Below are 16,417 nucleotides of genomic sequence, written 5' to 3' on the forward strand. Positions count from 1 at the left end.
TTGGAGGAGGTAAGTTCATTACTACCTCCTCTGAATTACCCATTGGGTTTTTAAGTGCTTTTAGCTATTTTTATCCTTTTTGCGCCTCTGTTTTGTCTTACTACCATATTGAGTCCACCCCGAGTGGAGGGGTATTATCCCCGTTTTCTTCTTCTACAGAGAGCGACGTCTTATTCCTGAGTGGGGTCAGGATAATTTCCCCACCTGCCTATACAGTGGTTGCCTATCGGTAACCCTGGTTTGTGAGTATTAACTTGTTTACTCTACCATTACTCCTTGTAAAAACATATTACACTATTGGGGCTCTTGGTGTTCCTTTTTGTCTACACGTCCATCAAGTTCAACCTTTTAAAATCCTGATTTTAGTATAGTGGCATTTGGCACACAATTGGATTATGTGCATTTGGCCTACCAAAGTGTATCAGTTTAGTGCAGTATCTCTGCACTAAAACAAAATCTTTCCCTAGGTCTTCCCTTTGGTGTTCTGCAGTGGCCAGACTCCAAAATCCAACCTGTATGCCTCAGGCCTAATACAGAATTCAAACAATAATTACATCGCACCATCTTTTATTGATATTACAACTAATGTTCCCATTTCAACAAACATAGCTGCTCACTATCACATCTTACTCAGAATATGGCTATTATAATACATAATTCGTATTGTATCATACTACAGGAACTGGGAAACATTTGCCCCTGTCTTATAGGCTGCATAATAGGTGGAAAAGCAGGTGTTCAGGAAAAGTCTGCTAAACCCAACATTTGCAGTCTTCTAGGTAAATCCATAGGGTTTTTCCTAGGGATGCACCGAATCCAGGATTTGGTTTGGTATTTAGCCAGGATTCGTCCGTTTCCAGCATGAATGGCACAATGAATCTGAATCCTTAAAATCATGTGAATTTTCGTCAAGTAAAAAAATTCTTAGCCAAACGATGCGGCTCTCTTTTTCTCTCCCCCTCACTGATTTGCATATGCAAATTAGAATTTGGATTCAGTTCCGTATTCAGACGAATCTTTCACAAAGGATTCGGGGGTTCGGCCGAATCCAAAATGGTGGGTTCGGTGTATCCCTAGTTTTTTCTTTTTAAACAATACTGACAAGGGAATAAAAGATCTCTGTCTAATGCAGAAGTGCCACCCCAGGACCCAGTGGCCTCTGTACGGCCCTATAGTTTTTACATTATGCAAACAGGGAGCACCAGAGGCTACCACTTGCCTATCATGGGTAGTAAGTACATGACTGTCTTGCACAAACCTCAGAAGCAAATGAGCACTAAGGTACACACCTTTTGAGATACACTTTCCCAATTCAATAAAATAGACATTTATTGAATGCAATTAGCATATCTTACCTGTAGCCTTTCTACATTGTGCATTTAGTCCCCGCTCTTAAGCGATTACATAGGAACGTAACTGTTACCTTGGTTTTGCTCACTAATTCACTGCCAGATCTCATTGTTTGTCATGTCCCTTTGCACGCAAAGATCCAGGAAAGTATTTCCTTATACAAGATTTTTAAATCTGACCATCTGCAATTAAAAATAGTAATTGTTCCAAGGACTAGAAAGCACTTCTCAACATGTTCTCAGTAACACTTAATGAAATAACATTGCTATTAATAATGGTTATTGCATGGCAGTCCTGATGCCCCTTACTCCCTTTTTGATATGACCACACAGTGTATACAGTCGAAGGAGCTCTTTACAAACCCATTGGACTTTTCTCTTATCTGAAAATAACCAAAATTATTTAAATTCAATGCTAAAATTAAAAGAACAGAAAGCGAGGGAGGAAAAGCGAATGCTCCCATGCGCATAAGCAAACTCTGAGAAATTCTAACAATGTTATTGCCTAGTTACTAGCAGACTAATAAAGGTTATTGCGGGATGCAGACAAACTCGTAATTCCCTTGCTAGGCAGTCCCACATAGTTTGCAAATTAGAAACAGATTTGGTAGTGTAATGGAACGTTTACTGTAACCTCCTCCATACACATTTACAGCTTGGCTGGGAGACATGGCAAAACACAGGAAGTCTTTACAAATACTTGGAATGTGAGATTTCAATAGACGTGTGCTCTTTCCCGCTTATACAATGCTGGATTCTGCTCAGAAAATGTATTATAATTAAAAACCTAACAAAATGGAATATGGTTTCTGAAAGCTGGAAATGGTGCATGAAAATAATGTCACTTTCTTAGTTCAGCTGGAATTAAGGAAAGGGAATTCAAAGAGGAAATGTGTAAGTCTGGTATTAGGGTAGTTAGGATGAATAAACACTGAAGGATGTCATACAAGGTGAGGTCATTTGTTCCTTGTCTTTTCAAATGTGTGTTTCCTTTGGAACACTACTAGGCGCATAGATCTTCTAGCAGATACCGACGTGTGTGTGTATATATATATATATATATATATATATATATATATATATATATATATATATATATTCTTTTATGTATTATATATATGTCTTGCAAAACCAAAAGAAAGCGTGGTCTCGGCTAATTCATTGATTGGATATGTGACTGGCTAACTGTGACTCCTACATGCATTTCATTTCCGCTCACAGCAAGTGCATACATTGATTAAAAAAAACCCCTGAAATTTAGAATCTTGCCCCACTCACCTTAGTTATTGTATTAGGTTTTCCTGGTTATTCAGCCTAGAAACACTTTCGTAATAAGCATAACTAATTTAATATTGCTTTAATAGATGATGGCAGTCTGTCCTAGAATGACAGAGCAGCAGTTCCTTGTATGCCTCAGACTTCATGCTGGCAGTTTTCCACTGAGACCTCATGCTAATACTTTAAAAATGTGATGTATTGGCAGTTCTTATGGGGCTTAGCATTAAAGGGTTAGTATACCTTTGAGTGGATTTCCATTGTAAATCCAGTGAAAGATCTGGGGGGGAGGGGTAGAGTGCGGGGCTGGTTGGTTGAAGTGATGTCACGAGCACACTGTGTGTGACATCACTTCCATGATGTCCCTTCATGTGATATCATCCGCGCCACCTAGGGGGCGTGTTTAGGTCCAGTGCCTAGGGCAGCATCGGACCTAAATACAGCCCTGCTTAAAGAGCATTTGTTTTTAGATGGGTCAGTGACCCTCCACTTGAAAGCTGGAAAGAGACAGAAGAAAAAGGCAAATAATTACAAAAAAATTATAAAAAAAATAGATAAATAATTACAACCAATTGAAAAGTTGCTTAGGATTGGCCATAGTAAAAGTAAACTTAAACATGGCCCACCCCTTTATTATTATTAGTGTTGACAGTTATCTCTGGGGGGGTTTTCCATCCACAAACTGAAAACAAGAGAAAACATTTTCTCCACTGAAGGAGGAGAATTTCCCATAGCTTGCCGTAAAATGTCAGTGGGAACTTATTTTGGCAAGTTTTCAAGTGTATATTTTGATATGATGTTTGAAACTTTGCAACAAATTTGCAGTGTATTATAATGGATTACACAAACTCAGAGCAGGCAAAAAAAATATACAGATTTCATACATAGAAGGAAAATGGGAAAATAATCATGACTTCTTGAAATCAACTTCAGTAGAAAACTATGCAAACTATGGAAAATAAACACTTTTTACCTCTATTGGGATCACCTGCATCCATATATATATACATTAAACTACAGAACAATTATTTAGTAGTAAGGCCAATCAGAGAAGGGGATTGAAGAAAGAATCTCATGGGGGTGAGGCATATGCATGCACCTTTTAACTAGACACACTTCATATGCTCATATTTTTTAAATATTCAGGATATTGGGATTTATTTTATACAGTTTAAACACACATCTAAGTATACACAAGGGATATTTTTATAAACCCTCCTTAAATTCCTGCATTCTCCTCTGTCTCTCTATGATAAGGAATTTCTGTACATACTTCCATTAATTCCAGCTTTCGGTTGTTTTTTTTTCACCCAGAACATTGGAGTTTGTGGATGGATTTAAACTCCTTAATAGCTTCCACATCATTGCATTTCTGACATGGGTTTGAGCTCTTTAATTACATTAATCATTTTAGAATACCAGATTAAGCTAAATGCTTAAGACTAATGTTATTACATTGAAATCTGCTATGCAATCCATGTTTTCATTTTAATCATGAAAAAGCACACCGGCACACAGGATTTGAAGCTGCAGGGCAAGCCCTTGCAATTTTTTAATGCAGTGCAGGTGCAACGTTTCGGGGTCACGCCCCTTTGTCAAGCTTGACAAAGGGGCGTGACCCCGAAACGTTGCACCTGCACTGCATTAAAAAATTGCAAGGGCTTGCCCTGCAGCTTCAAATCCTGTGTGCCGGTGTGCTTTTTCGTGTCTACTTGAGAGGTTTGCCGATTCCTCCATCACCGGGCACCAGGTACTACAATATTGGACGGGTGTCGTGGGTGTGCGATTTCCTCTACAGCTACCTGAACTTCATTTTAATCATGCCAAACCATTAACTATTTTTTACTTTTCTTTGTAATGCAGTCATGCAACATATTAGCATAACTGCAAGTGATATATATATATATATATATATATATATATATATATATATATATATATATATATATATATAATATATATATATATATATAAAAGAATATTAAGAAATAGAGATGGTCTCTTTGGATGGTAAAAGAAAGTTAGATTGCTATTAAGGAGTGCTAGTCATACAGAATGGTCATGGTCATTAAACTATAACTATAAAACTCTCTGCATAAATTTAATCCGATTTTCTCATGGTGATGGCTGTCATACTGCTAATATGTTCCACTTTGATACTGCCAGTGACCTGGTAGGTGTTAGACATTGCTTGGATGTTTTGTGTTGTGAACCTGGACGTGTGACCAGTCTACATTGCTGGCTTTGTTCTTTAATTCCCTGTCAGTTCCCTGCTTACACAGGGGATAACACACAAAACAACCCAGTTAGAAAGAAATGTGAGAGTGCAATAGGTGGAGTCTTCTTTCCAACTATGGCAGATTATAGTACAGAGTACAAATAAAGTGGTCTCCTATGCACAGAGTTTAAAGTTGGGATGATCCATTTGAACACCAGACAAGCCACCTAGTTCTGGTTGAAGGCCAAATAAGTTGTCCAAGCAAACCTGATCTAATACCTTTCAACCCTACCAGTTGTGTTTTCTGTTATCCAGAGATACATGTCCTCAACTGAATTTACTCTTTACATCCGGTGCATTAGTTTCATGGGTAAGTTCTGTGGTCAAGTAACCATATTTATCCCTAGTAGTATGAGCTTGTTTTCATTGTTGAGTCTCTTTGTTTCTTAATTCAGATTCTTGGTGTGATGGTGTCAGTGTAGTTAAAAATTATATTTTTAATCATCTAAAGTGAATTAAGCTTGCTGCCCTGCAACCTATGCAAATAGCTTATGTGCATAAGTCTGTTTTCACAGGTATATTGTCTGTAAATGTGTTTTCAGAAAATAGTAAAATGTTTACTATGAGACACCAACCCAGTGTATAATAAACTGGGTACATTAGCAACATCTCCTTTCACCCAAGCCACACCTGTTCCCAGGGGGATCCAGGGCCCACCGGGGCTGCAACCTCTGGGGTCCCCCAGCCCCAGTTGAGAAGTCTAAAAATAAATATAGGGACTGCACACTCAAATTTAAAAAGGCAAAATTTTATTACATTTACAAAAATACACTTACATTTTCAGCTATGGCCCAATATTGGCCATGGGCCAATATCGGGCCATAGCTGAAAATGTAAGTGTATTTTTGTAAATGTAATAAAATTTTGCCTTTTTAAATTTGAGTGTGCAGTCCCTATATTTATTTTTATACTGAATTTTTGGGAGACTTTACTTGGGCGGTCTTCATGGGACAAGCACCTCACTATTGAATTAAAATTGGGTGTGCGCCTTTTAAAAATCTAACCAGTTGAGAAGTCCACCTGATGCTGCAGCCCCCCTTATATTCTACCTTACAGTGCGATCACAGGGGAAGTTAGGGTATATTGCCCAGGGTTTCAGAGTGGGGTGAATCTGGGTCGGTGGGGCCCATCTGTTTTTTTCCCGGTGTCCTGCTGGCCCAGACCGACCCTATTAAAACTAATACTAAGCATGTTAGTCCCTCAAGATTTTTCTCCTGCCGATCTTCTCGCAGTCTCATGGCTGTATATAGTATTCCACATTTCAAAAATAGATCCGCACCTATGGCAACAGAGAAACCAGGAGCTCATATAATGAAGTATTTTCAGTCACTTAAATCAACACCCAGGGCCAGATTGATTAAGGGTCGAATTGAAAATTCTAAATTTCTAATTTTTTTTATGGGCTAAGCTGTCAAATTCAACTAGTGAATTATCCAAACTTGATTTGAATTTTTTTAAAAAAAATTTGAATTTGATTTTCGAGATGTATCAAACTTTGGCCAATTTGAACATGTTACTAGCCTTCCTGACATTCAAGGGTTTTTTTCGGAGAAAAAACTCAATTCGACTTTGGTTGAATCAAATTCGATTTCAGTTTTCGGGTCGGTAAAATTAGTCCGAGTTTGAAATATTAGATTTTTTAACAAATAACACCCCAGTCAAATTTCGAGGTAAATCAAATTTATTTGAGTATAAAAAAAACTCACATGCATGCGAAATTCGACCCTTGAGCCTCTTAGGGGGTTATTTACTAAACTCCAAATGCAAAAATCACAAAAATTCATGATGTTTTTTTAAATAATCAGACCTTTTAAAAATCACATATTTTTTGGAATTTATTAAACCCTGAGGATGGAAAAGTCCGAATCTGAAAATCTGGCATCTCAGACCTGTCGAGGTTGCATATAAGTCAATGGGAGAATTCCCTTGCAGCGTGTTGGCAGACTCCAACCCAGACAGATATGCAGAAAATCCAAATAGTAAAATACCTTTTAATATGTATAACATTTTTGTTAAAAACTATTTGCACTCACATTTCGTTTCTTGGGGTCAGTCACATATACATATAGAGATTTGCATGATTGCTCTTTAATTCCACAGAAGGATTCTGCTGGTGTGTGCGCCTGGCCCTTCTGGAAAAAAAAACTTCAGAGGGGCATGGCACGCTCCGATTCCCATCCTCCCGCACACTTCCTGCCCCACCCATGCCTGCCCCAACCCTGCCCACATCCCGCCCAGACTTGTGCCCCTTCCTATGTCAGTAAGAGAGCAGCTGGGAAGATGGAGGGTTTTTTTTATTAGCTACAGAGGAAGCAAAATAAAGTTCTGGAGTGCTTGTTTTTTTCTGAAATAAGATGAGTACAAGCAGTTTGCCATACTTTTTCTGTAACAGTGCTTGAATGATTTTTAAAGCATAACCTGTGTTTGCAGAGGCTTTTTTAATCCTGATCTCATTAGGTTTTTTCTTATGGGAAAGTAGAGAAACAGCATTTTTCTAATTACTCTATAATTAAAGTTTATCAATGTTCTTCTTGCTTTCTGCAGACACCTTTTTCATAAGTCTTGTGTGGATCCCTGGCTTTTAGATCATCGCACGTGTCCAATGTGCAAAATGAATATCCTCAAAGCTTTAGGAATTCCGGTAAGTTTGTAGATAATCGCTGCTAATTTTCTGTAAGATAGTTTCTTAAAACTTTGCATGATGTCCCCGAGCTCTGATTTCACTTGGAGAGGCCCTTCATGAATAGGGTGAAATAGAGAAACGCCAAGGGCTATATAAGTAGTATAAGGCACAATGTTTAAATTCATGAGCATAGCATTTCATACACCCTGAAATACATGTATAGGACTTTAGAACTGATAGTTCTTTGTATTTTATACTGGGCTCGAGATAATAAATGAAAGGAATTTATCAGCGTGAAACCATGCAATTGACATTTACCAAGTGCTCCTTTATACATAACCTTTTTTCCAAAATGTTAGTTATAAAACTACAGTTGACGTGTACAGCAGTGCACAAGTGATGGATCACATGCCAGAGCCATGGGGGGAAATGCTCTTTAGCATAAGGGAAAAAATTCTGCTTTCTTACATCAGAGCCAGGCATGGAATGACCTGTGATTTCACCCTGGTGAAGCTCATTATAGGCTGGTTATGTCACTCTGTTTTGCTAAAGCAAAGGATCAGGCAAGTCACTGAGAATTCATCTGGTAGAGGATGCCCCAGTAGTGGAAAAATTGCATTGCACGTCTAAGCTCTCCCTCCCTGTGTGGATAAACTGGATACACAACGACAACTACACTGCTAAAGTGCTAAAGGACAGAAAAGCTAATAGTACCATTCACCAAATCGACTTGCATCCAGCACCATCACCTAACGTTTTATCATAAAATACAAATCACACCACTGCACCACAAAATGAAACTGCATTTTATTGTATGGTTATTACAAACCTGACAGGAGTGTTAACTCAGTAGTGACAGCTAAGCTCCAATTAGAAATAATCACTAAGTTCTATTTTTCAGGCTAAGCCACAAAAAGCCAGTTTGTGTCCAGTGCATAAAGACACATTTCAGATGTCACTATTGATCTTTCAAGCAGACCAGTATTGGTTGTGGAAGTTGTTATATCATTTCAGATACTAAATGGCCCTTCAAAACGTTTGGCCACAAAATGAAAGTAACTTTGGCTCAGTTTATGTGACAGTGCCCAAGTTTCTTTTTTCAAGAATTTTAACATGCTTTCCAAAAGACAGTTTTAAATAATTTGTATAATTAATGCATTGTGAAGCTTAATGGTCTCCTCTCTTTCAACAGCCAAATGCAGACTGCTTAGATGATATCCCTCCTGACTTTGAAGGGTCTGTTGGGCCACCCACCAATCAAATTACAGGAGCCAGTGATGTGACTGTGAATGAGAGTTCAGTAGGAATAGACCCCTCAGTCCGCACTGTAGGAGTACTACAAGTCATCCAAGATGCAGAATCTCTACCGCAGGTTGGGGAAGTCAGCTATATAGCAAACAGTAAGTTTATCCAATTATCAAAAATGGATGAAAAATACAATTGAGATTTTTTTGTTGTGATTGTTGACAGGGTTTGACTTAATTTAGACACAAAACTAAGCAAGGACTGCTAGATCCATGAGAACCCACCTTCTGCTCTCTAGACCAATACTTTCATTCAGGGTGCTGGGCCGTAAGATACATTTTCTACAGTAATGATGTGTAGGTCGAGTTTTACTCAACCTGCAACTTGAACCCAGCACAGGCTGCTCTATTGCCTCTATTTATAGACCCGCGCCCATCCAGCGGTGACGTCAAGAAAGGGCAGGTGCTAGTCTATAAATTGATGGGCCCGTAGCCAGGTGTGAGGACCCAAAGATGATTTGTGGTAGCTGGCCCGAACACGCCGACCTACGGGTCCAGCGGGTTTGGGGGCAGCCTGCACATCACTATTGCACAGGATGAATTGAGCAAATTCTCCAGGGCTTTCCACATTAAGGGCTTCATATTTGCCTTTCATTGCTATTTTAATAATAATTTAAAAATACCATTACTCTGTGGGAATAGTCTGTACAGCTACATGTAGAGTACAAAATACTAAGCAATGGAAGGAGGACAAAGGTACAATTACTGTAAGGCATAAAAACTTCCCTTTGTCTGAAGAACAAAAAGAAGTCTTAGTAACAAAATTACACAAAAATTAGAACAATAACAGCAATTTCAAGCTATTATTTTATTAACATAAAAAACACCAACATATTGGCAGCATTGTACAATTAAATTGTACATTAAATGGATGTTTACATTAAACATACAAGAAAACATACAAAACAACCAATACAAAAGGGTCCTCTCCAAAGAAGCTTACAATCTATACACCATTTCACATGCAAGGCTTTCCCATAATATTAGCAGCAGATAAATGGGATCTTTTCTTTACTGATATACTATACTTTCAGAGTTGCAAAATTTTTGTATAGCAATCATAATAATATTTTATTTAAAGGGCATGTGAAGTCTAAAATACAAAAAGGCTAGAAATGCTGTATTTTGTATACTAAGTATAAACATGAACTTACTGCACCACAAGCCTAATCAAACAAATAATTTATGCTTTCAAAGTTGGCTACAGGGGGTCACCATCTTGTAACTTTGTTAAACATCTTTACAAGACTAAGACTGTGCACATGCTCAGTGTGGTCTGGACTACTTAGGGATTGTCATAAACAAAGCTGCTTGAGTTCAGCATGGCTGGAAAGTAAGGTGGGGGGCTCCCCCTGCTGTTCATAAGTATGATTGTTTCCCTGCTCAGCAGTTAGGGACCATCTGCCAATTCCTATCCACAGCAGTAAATGAATGGAGAATTTCACTGCATATAGTCAGGTTTCTTATAAAAACAGTAAACATTTTTTGATTAAAGTATATTGGAGATAGGTTTCTTTTTCATTCAAGAAAGTAAAAATGGGATTGTATTTTTTTGCCTTTACATGCCCTTTAAGCAAATGAAAGTGTTTACATTTTTAGCTGATGAATGGATCCTGATGTGTAGGAAGCAGCCATTTATGTCTGCCAGTATTTGCAGAGATCTCAAACACTCTATGTAGGTCATGCTCCCTGCAGTTGATGCCCTTTAGTATTCATGCAAAGGGCACATCTGCCCAGGGACTGGCGGCACTCTGCAACTACTGCCCAATAATGGGACACAACAAACCTGCATCACTTCAAGGAATGAAGAAGGCAGAGTGCAAAAAATGTTGGATTGTTTTGATTATTTAACTTTGAACAAAGCCTTCACAATCATAAATGGGACCTATGCTATGGAATCAGAGTATCCATTAGTGAGTGACAAATCAAAATGGTTAGTTGGTTATCTTTTTTTTGCCACTTTGTCAGCAGGATTTTCTATCCTGCCCAATTTTTAGTAGCTATTAGTCAGGCAGACTGTGGAAAATAACCTATACACAGGCCAAAATGTATGGTATTGCTGGGACTCAGGAATTCTACACTATTTGGTTTATTATTCCCAAGATCACAGGGTTGGCTTCTTTAGAAAACTCTCAGGTACAGTATCTGTACTGTGTGGGGGAGGAAGGCTTGATGTGCTGAGTTGAAAATTCTTGCTTTTGCAACTGACACATTTCCTCTGTTTAATTAAAGATATCTTTTGAAGTGATTTTCACACATTTGGAAAGAAAAAAACTGATGTATGAGGTTATTCATGTACAAACCGGAACAATCAGTGGAAAGCATATTTGCATACTGTAAGCAGAGATTTCATCTGTGTGTCACTGCTTGTATCCCACAATTTACCCAGGTCTGCTTACAATGGCCCTTTTACTCTGTGTCACTTTCATGTCTGAATACTTTACTGTATACACAGATATACATCTAAGGGCCCATGATGGCTTGTAACATACATAAGCTTACACACATTTACTACTACAGGGCAATATGTTTTTCAAACAAATACAATTGATGGTCAAGTTTTTTTCATTCATGAAATTTTAACCAAAATTTCAACCATTATAATATATAACCAACATTTTTGTCAGTTTTACAGAATTGTACAGGTGTGGCATCTGTTATCCAGAATGCCCGATACCTGGGGTTTTCCAGATAACGGATCTTTCTGTGATTTGGATATTCATACCTTAAGGGGCAGATTTAAGGGGCAGTGAATTTAGAACTTAATAAATAAAAACTCACCCACATCCTATTCATTCCTATGGGATTTTTAGAATTGTTTTTATCAGTGGGCGAAAGTTAGTAGTCACCATTTTATAAATACAATTCTAAAAATCCCATAGAAATGACTACAACGAGGGTGAGCTTTTATTTATTAAGCTCTAAACTCACATTTTGATAAATCTGCCCCTAAGTCTACTAGCAAATCATGTAAGCATGTAGGGGCAGATTTATCAAAATGTGAGTTTTAATTTTAATAAATAAAAACCCACCCATGTGCTATTCATTCCTAGAGATGTCGCGAACTGTTCGCCGGCGAACTTGTTCGCGCGAACATCGGGTGTTCGCGCTCGCCGGAAGTTCGCGAACGTCGCGCGACGTTCGCCATTTTGGGTTCGCCATTGTTGGCGCTTTTTTTTGCCCTCTCACCCCAGACCAGCAGGTACATGGCAGCCAATCAGGAAGCTCTCCCCTGGACCACTCCCCTTCCCTATAAAAACCGAAGCCCTGCAGCGTTTTTTCACTCTGCCTGTGTGTGCTGAAGAGATAGTGTAGGGAGAGAGCTGCTGCCTGTTAGTGATTTCAGGGACAGTTGAAAGTTTGCTGGCTAGTAATCGTTTTGATACTGCTCTGTTATTGGAGGGACAGAAGTCTGCAGGGGTTTGAGGGACATTTAAGCTTAGGTAGCTTTGCTGGCTAGTAATCTACCTTCTACTGCAGTGCTCTGTATGTAGCTGCAGTGGGCAGCTGTCCTGCTTCTGATCTCATCTGCTGACTGCTGCAATAACAGTAGTCCTTGTAAGGACTGCTTTTATTTATTTTTTTGTTGTTTTACTACTACTACTACTACTACTACTATAAGAGCCCAGTGCTATTAGTCTAGCAGTGTTGGGGAGTGGGACTGGTGTCCCTGAAATCACTAACAGCTCTCCCCCTACACTATCTCTTCCAAGCACACACAGGCAGATTTTTCAGATACATTTTTGCCCTTGATCCCCCTCTGGCATGCCACTGTCCAGGTCGTTGCACCCTTTAAACAACTTTAAAATCATTTTTCTGGCCAGAAATGTCTTTTCTAGATGTTAAAGTTCGCCTTCCCATTGAAGTCTATGGGGTTCGCGAACCGTTCGCGAACCGCTCGCATTTTTGCGCAAGTTCGCGAATATGTTCGCGAACTTTTTTTCCGACGTTCGCTACATCCCTATTCATTCCTATGGGATTTTTGGAAACTTATTTTTCTAATGGTGAGTTCTAACTTTCACCCATTTATTAAAATCTAAACTCACATTTTGATAAATCTGCCTAAATAAACCCAATAGGCTGGTTTTGCTTCCAATCTTAGTTGGGATCAAGAACAAGGTACTGTACAGAAAAAAAACGTTATTTTAAAAAAAAAATTGGTTGTTTACATGTTTAAACTGCTTTATGAACTGGCAGCCAAGGCAAGTCTAAAAACATTATTATTATGCGTTATTTTTATAGCGCCGACATATTCTGCTGTACTTTATACTCATTTGTCCCTGTTCCAGTGGAGCATTCACACACGCTATAGTCCGCTTTATCAGGAGCAGATTCATCCTCCTGGATGTTTTTCGAGTGTGGATTGAAACCAGTGCACCCAGAGGAAACGCACACAAGCACTTTGTCTCAGTAACACTTTATATAGAAGCTGGGATAAGATAAGAAAGAAATAATTGCACAGGCCCCTCTAAATATTCCCATTAGCAAAAAAAAAAGAAGTCAAAATTAGCATGTAGTGGCCCCTTATGGTACCTATAAAAAACTTGACAATTGCATCTTCTATAATATATTGGTTTTTTATGCTTGGGCGTCCATATGTCTCTTTTTTGTATTATTTGTAACATTTACACTTGGCTGCTGCCTGATCCCATGACCCTCACAGCTCTTGAGACAGAAGTGGAGTTTGTCCTGCGTTAACATCCTCCCTTTATCTGTAACGGAGGAAAAATGTGTGCAGAGGCGCTTGGGAATATGCGTTACTCATCTAATTACAGTGCTTTGTGTGGAGACAGCCATGGAAGCACAATCCATTTCCTGATTAAATGCGAGGGACCCAGATGTGAGAGAATGCTTTTCGCTTTATTTCTTTATTTTATTTTGCAGCCATAAGTAAACATTCTGCTCAGTTTATACAGTCCTTCTTCAGCAAATGTTTACGGTACAAGGCAAACTTAGATAAAGAGACTGCTGTTCAATCTCAAGGGGAGTGACTGAAATAAATATTGTGTATCTAATCTACTGCGAGGCCCTGCCAGTGAGCTCTTACATTCTGCTAATCTCATTTATAAGAGTCACAGTTTGATATGCCAAATGGTGTACCTTACCCAGGCCAGATATGTGATATTTCATGTCCTGTTACTCAGCAAGCTGAAGGGAATCATTGTGTTTTTACTTTTTACCTTCCCAGTCAGCAGTGTAGACAGGGGCACAGTAATAAGGAATGCACACCCCAGGAGGCTCAGGAGTTCACAGGTCTTTGTGGTGCTCTCGCTAATGCAAAATGCTGATGCCTATATGTTTAAATGGATTCTATCATGATTTTTATGATGTTGTTTTTATTTCTAAATTACACTGTTTACATTGCAAATAACTCACAGTACAATATAAAATTAAAAATCGGTGTGTAAGCAGCCATCTCAGGTCATTTTGCCTGGTCATGTGCTTTCAGAAAGAGCCAGCACTTTAGGATGGAACTGCTTTCTGGCAGGCTGTTGTTTCTCCTACTCAATGTAACTGAATGCGTCGCAGTGGGAACTGGATTTTACTATTGAGTGCTGTTCTTAGATCTACCAGTCAGCTGTTATCTTGTGTTAGGGAGCTGTTATCTGGTTACCTTCCCACTGTTCAGTAAAGTGTGACTGAAGTTTATCAGAGCACAAGTCACATGACTGGGGCAGCTGGGAAACTGATAATATGTCTAGCCCCATGTCAGATTTCAAAATTAAATATAAAAAAATCAGTTTGTTCTTTTGAAAAACAGATATCAATGCAGAATTCTGCTGGAGCAGCACTATTATCGCAAGACAGTATCCCTTTACAAAATATTTAATTCTCCCCCAAGGATAACCTATTAAGGGAAATAGTCACTGTTTATTTAAGGCAATGCTGCAGCTTAAAATCAAAACATAGTAATATCCAGGCACATCCTTCTGCTGCCTGAGGCAGCTTTCCTGCTTCCAAACCCCTGCGCTCACCTTTTTGGCTCTAAAAGGGATCCAGGGGGGTCCCATCACTATTGCAGAGAGTACAGTTGTGCTTTCTGCAGCAGAGGAGCCGAATTTCTGGTTCGAAAACCAGGAATTCAGCTCTTAAAGGGATCCTGTCATCAGAAAACAAGTTTTTTTCAAAACACATCAGTTAATAGTGCTACTCCAGTAGACTTCTGCACTGAAATCCATTTCTCAAAAGAGCAAACAGATTTTCTTATATTCAATTTTGAAATCTGACATGGGGCTAGACATTTTGTCAATTTCCCAGCTGCCCCTGGTCATGTGACTTGTTCCTGCACTTTAGGAGAGAAATGCTTTCTGGCAGGCTGCTGTTTTTCCTTCTCAATGTAACTGAATGTGTCTCAGTGGAACATGGGTTGACTATTGAGTGTTGTTCTTAGATCTACCAGGCAGTTGTTATCTTGTGTTAGGGAGCTGCTATCTGGTTACCTTCCCATTGTTCTTTTGTTTGGCTGCTGGGGGGAAAGGGGGGGTGATATCACTCCTACTTGCAGTGCAGCATTAAAGAGTGATTGAAGTTTATCAGAGCACAAGTCACATGACTTGGGGCAGCTGGGAAATTGACAATATTTCTAGCCCCATGTCAGATTTCAAAATTGAATATAAAAAAATCTGTTTGCTCTTTTGAGAAATGGGGTAAAACTCTCCTCTTTAAGTCCCACGTCTGCCCCCATAAGCATTACATAAGGCAGTTCAAGCTATAAAAATTGTAATATAAGACCCTCAAAAAGTGGAGCTATCAAAATGTAATAGAAGCTTCATGCAATCTTTGTAAAATTAAATACAGGTATGGGACCTGTTATGCAGAATGCTCGAGACCTGGGGTTTTCCAGATAAGAGATTTTTCCATAATTTGGATCTTTATAACTTAAGTCTATTAGAAAATCATGTAAACATTAAATAAACCCAATAGGCTGGTTTTGCTTCCAACAAGGATTAATTATATCTTGGTTTGGATCAAGTACAAAGTACTGTTTTATTATTACAGAGAAAAAGGAATTAATTTTTTAAAAATTTGTATTATTTAAACAAAATGGAATCTATGGGAGATGGCCTATCCATAATTCGGAGCTTTATGGATAACTGGTTTCTGGATAACAGATCCTATACCTGTACTACATTATTTTTTTTTTCTCTTTAAAGGGATCCTGTCATCGGAAAACATGTTTTTTTCAAAGCGCATCAGTTAATAGTGCTACTCCAGCAGAATTCTGCACTGAAATCCATTTCTCAAAGGGGCAAACAGATTTTTTTATATTCAATTTTGAAATCTGACATGGGGCTAGACATTTTGTCAATTTCCCAGCTGCCCCTGGTCATGTGACTTGTGCCTGCACTTTAGGAGAGAAATGCTTTCTGGCAGGCTGCTGTTTTTCCTTCTCAATGTAATGGAAGGAGTCTCAGTGGGACATTGGTTTTTACTATTGAGTGTTGTTCTTAGATCTACCAGGCAGCTGTTATCTTGTGTTAGGGAGCTGCTATCTGGTTACCTTCCCATTGTTCTTTTGTTTGGCTGCTGGGGGAAAAGGGAGGGGGGTGATATCACTCCAACTTGCAGTACAGCAGTAAAGAGTGAT

General features: G+C 38.8%; 1 protein-coding gene across 1 annotated transcript in view; it reads left to right on the top strand.

Moving 5' to 3' along the window:
- Nucleotides 1-16,417, top strand: part of rnf150.L (ring finger protein 150 L homeolog) — a 98,993-nt gene that overhangs the window by 68,515 nt on the left and 14,061 nt on the right. Inside the window, exons 5-6 of the mRNA XM_018231629.2 lie at nucleotides 7,447-7,543; nucleotides 8,718-8,925. Coding sequence (XP_018087118.1) covers nucleotides 7,447-7,543; nucleotides 8,718-8,925 — 305 coding nt within the window. The remainder of the gene's footprint in view (nucleotides 1-7,446; nucleotides 7,544-8,717; nucleotides 8,926-16,417) is intronic.

Source organism: Xenopus laevis, chromosome 1L (assembly GCF_017654675.1).
Source record: "Xenopus laevis strain J_2021 chromosome 1L, Xenopus_laevis_v10.1, whole genome shotgun sequence".
NCBI classification, from domain to species: Eukaryota; Metazoa; Chordata; class Amphibia; order Anura; family Pipidae; genus Xenopus; species Xenopus laevis.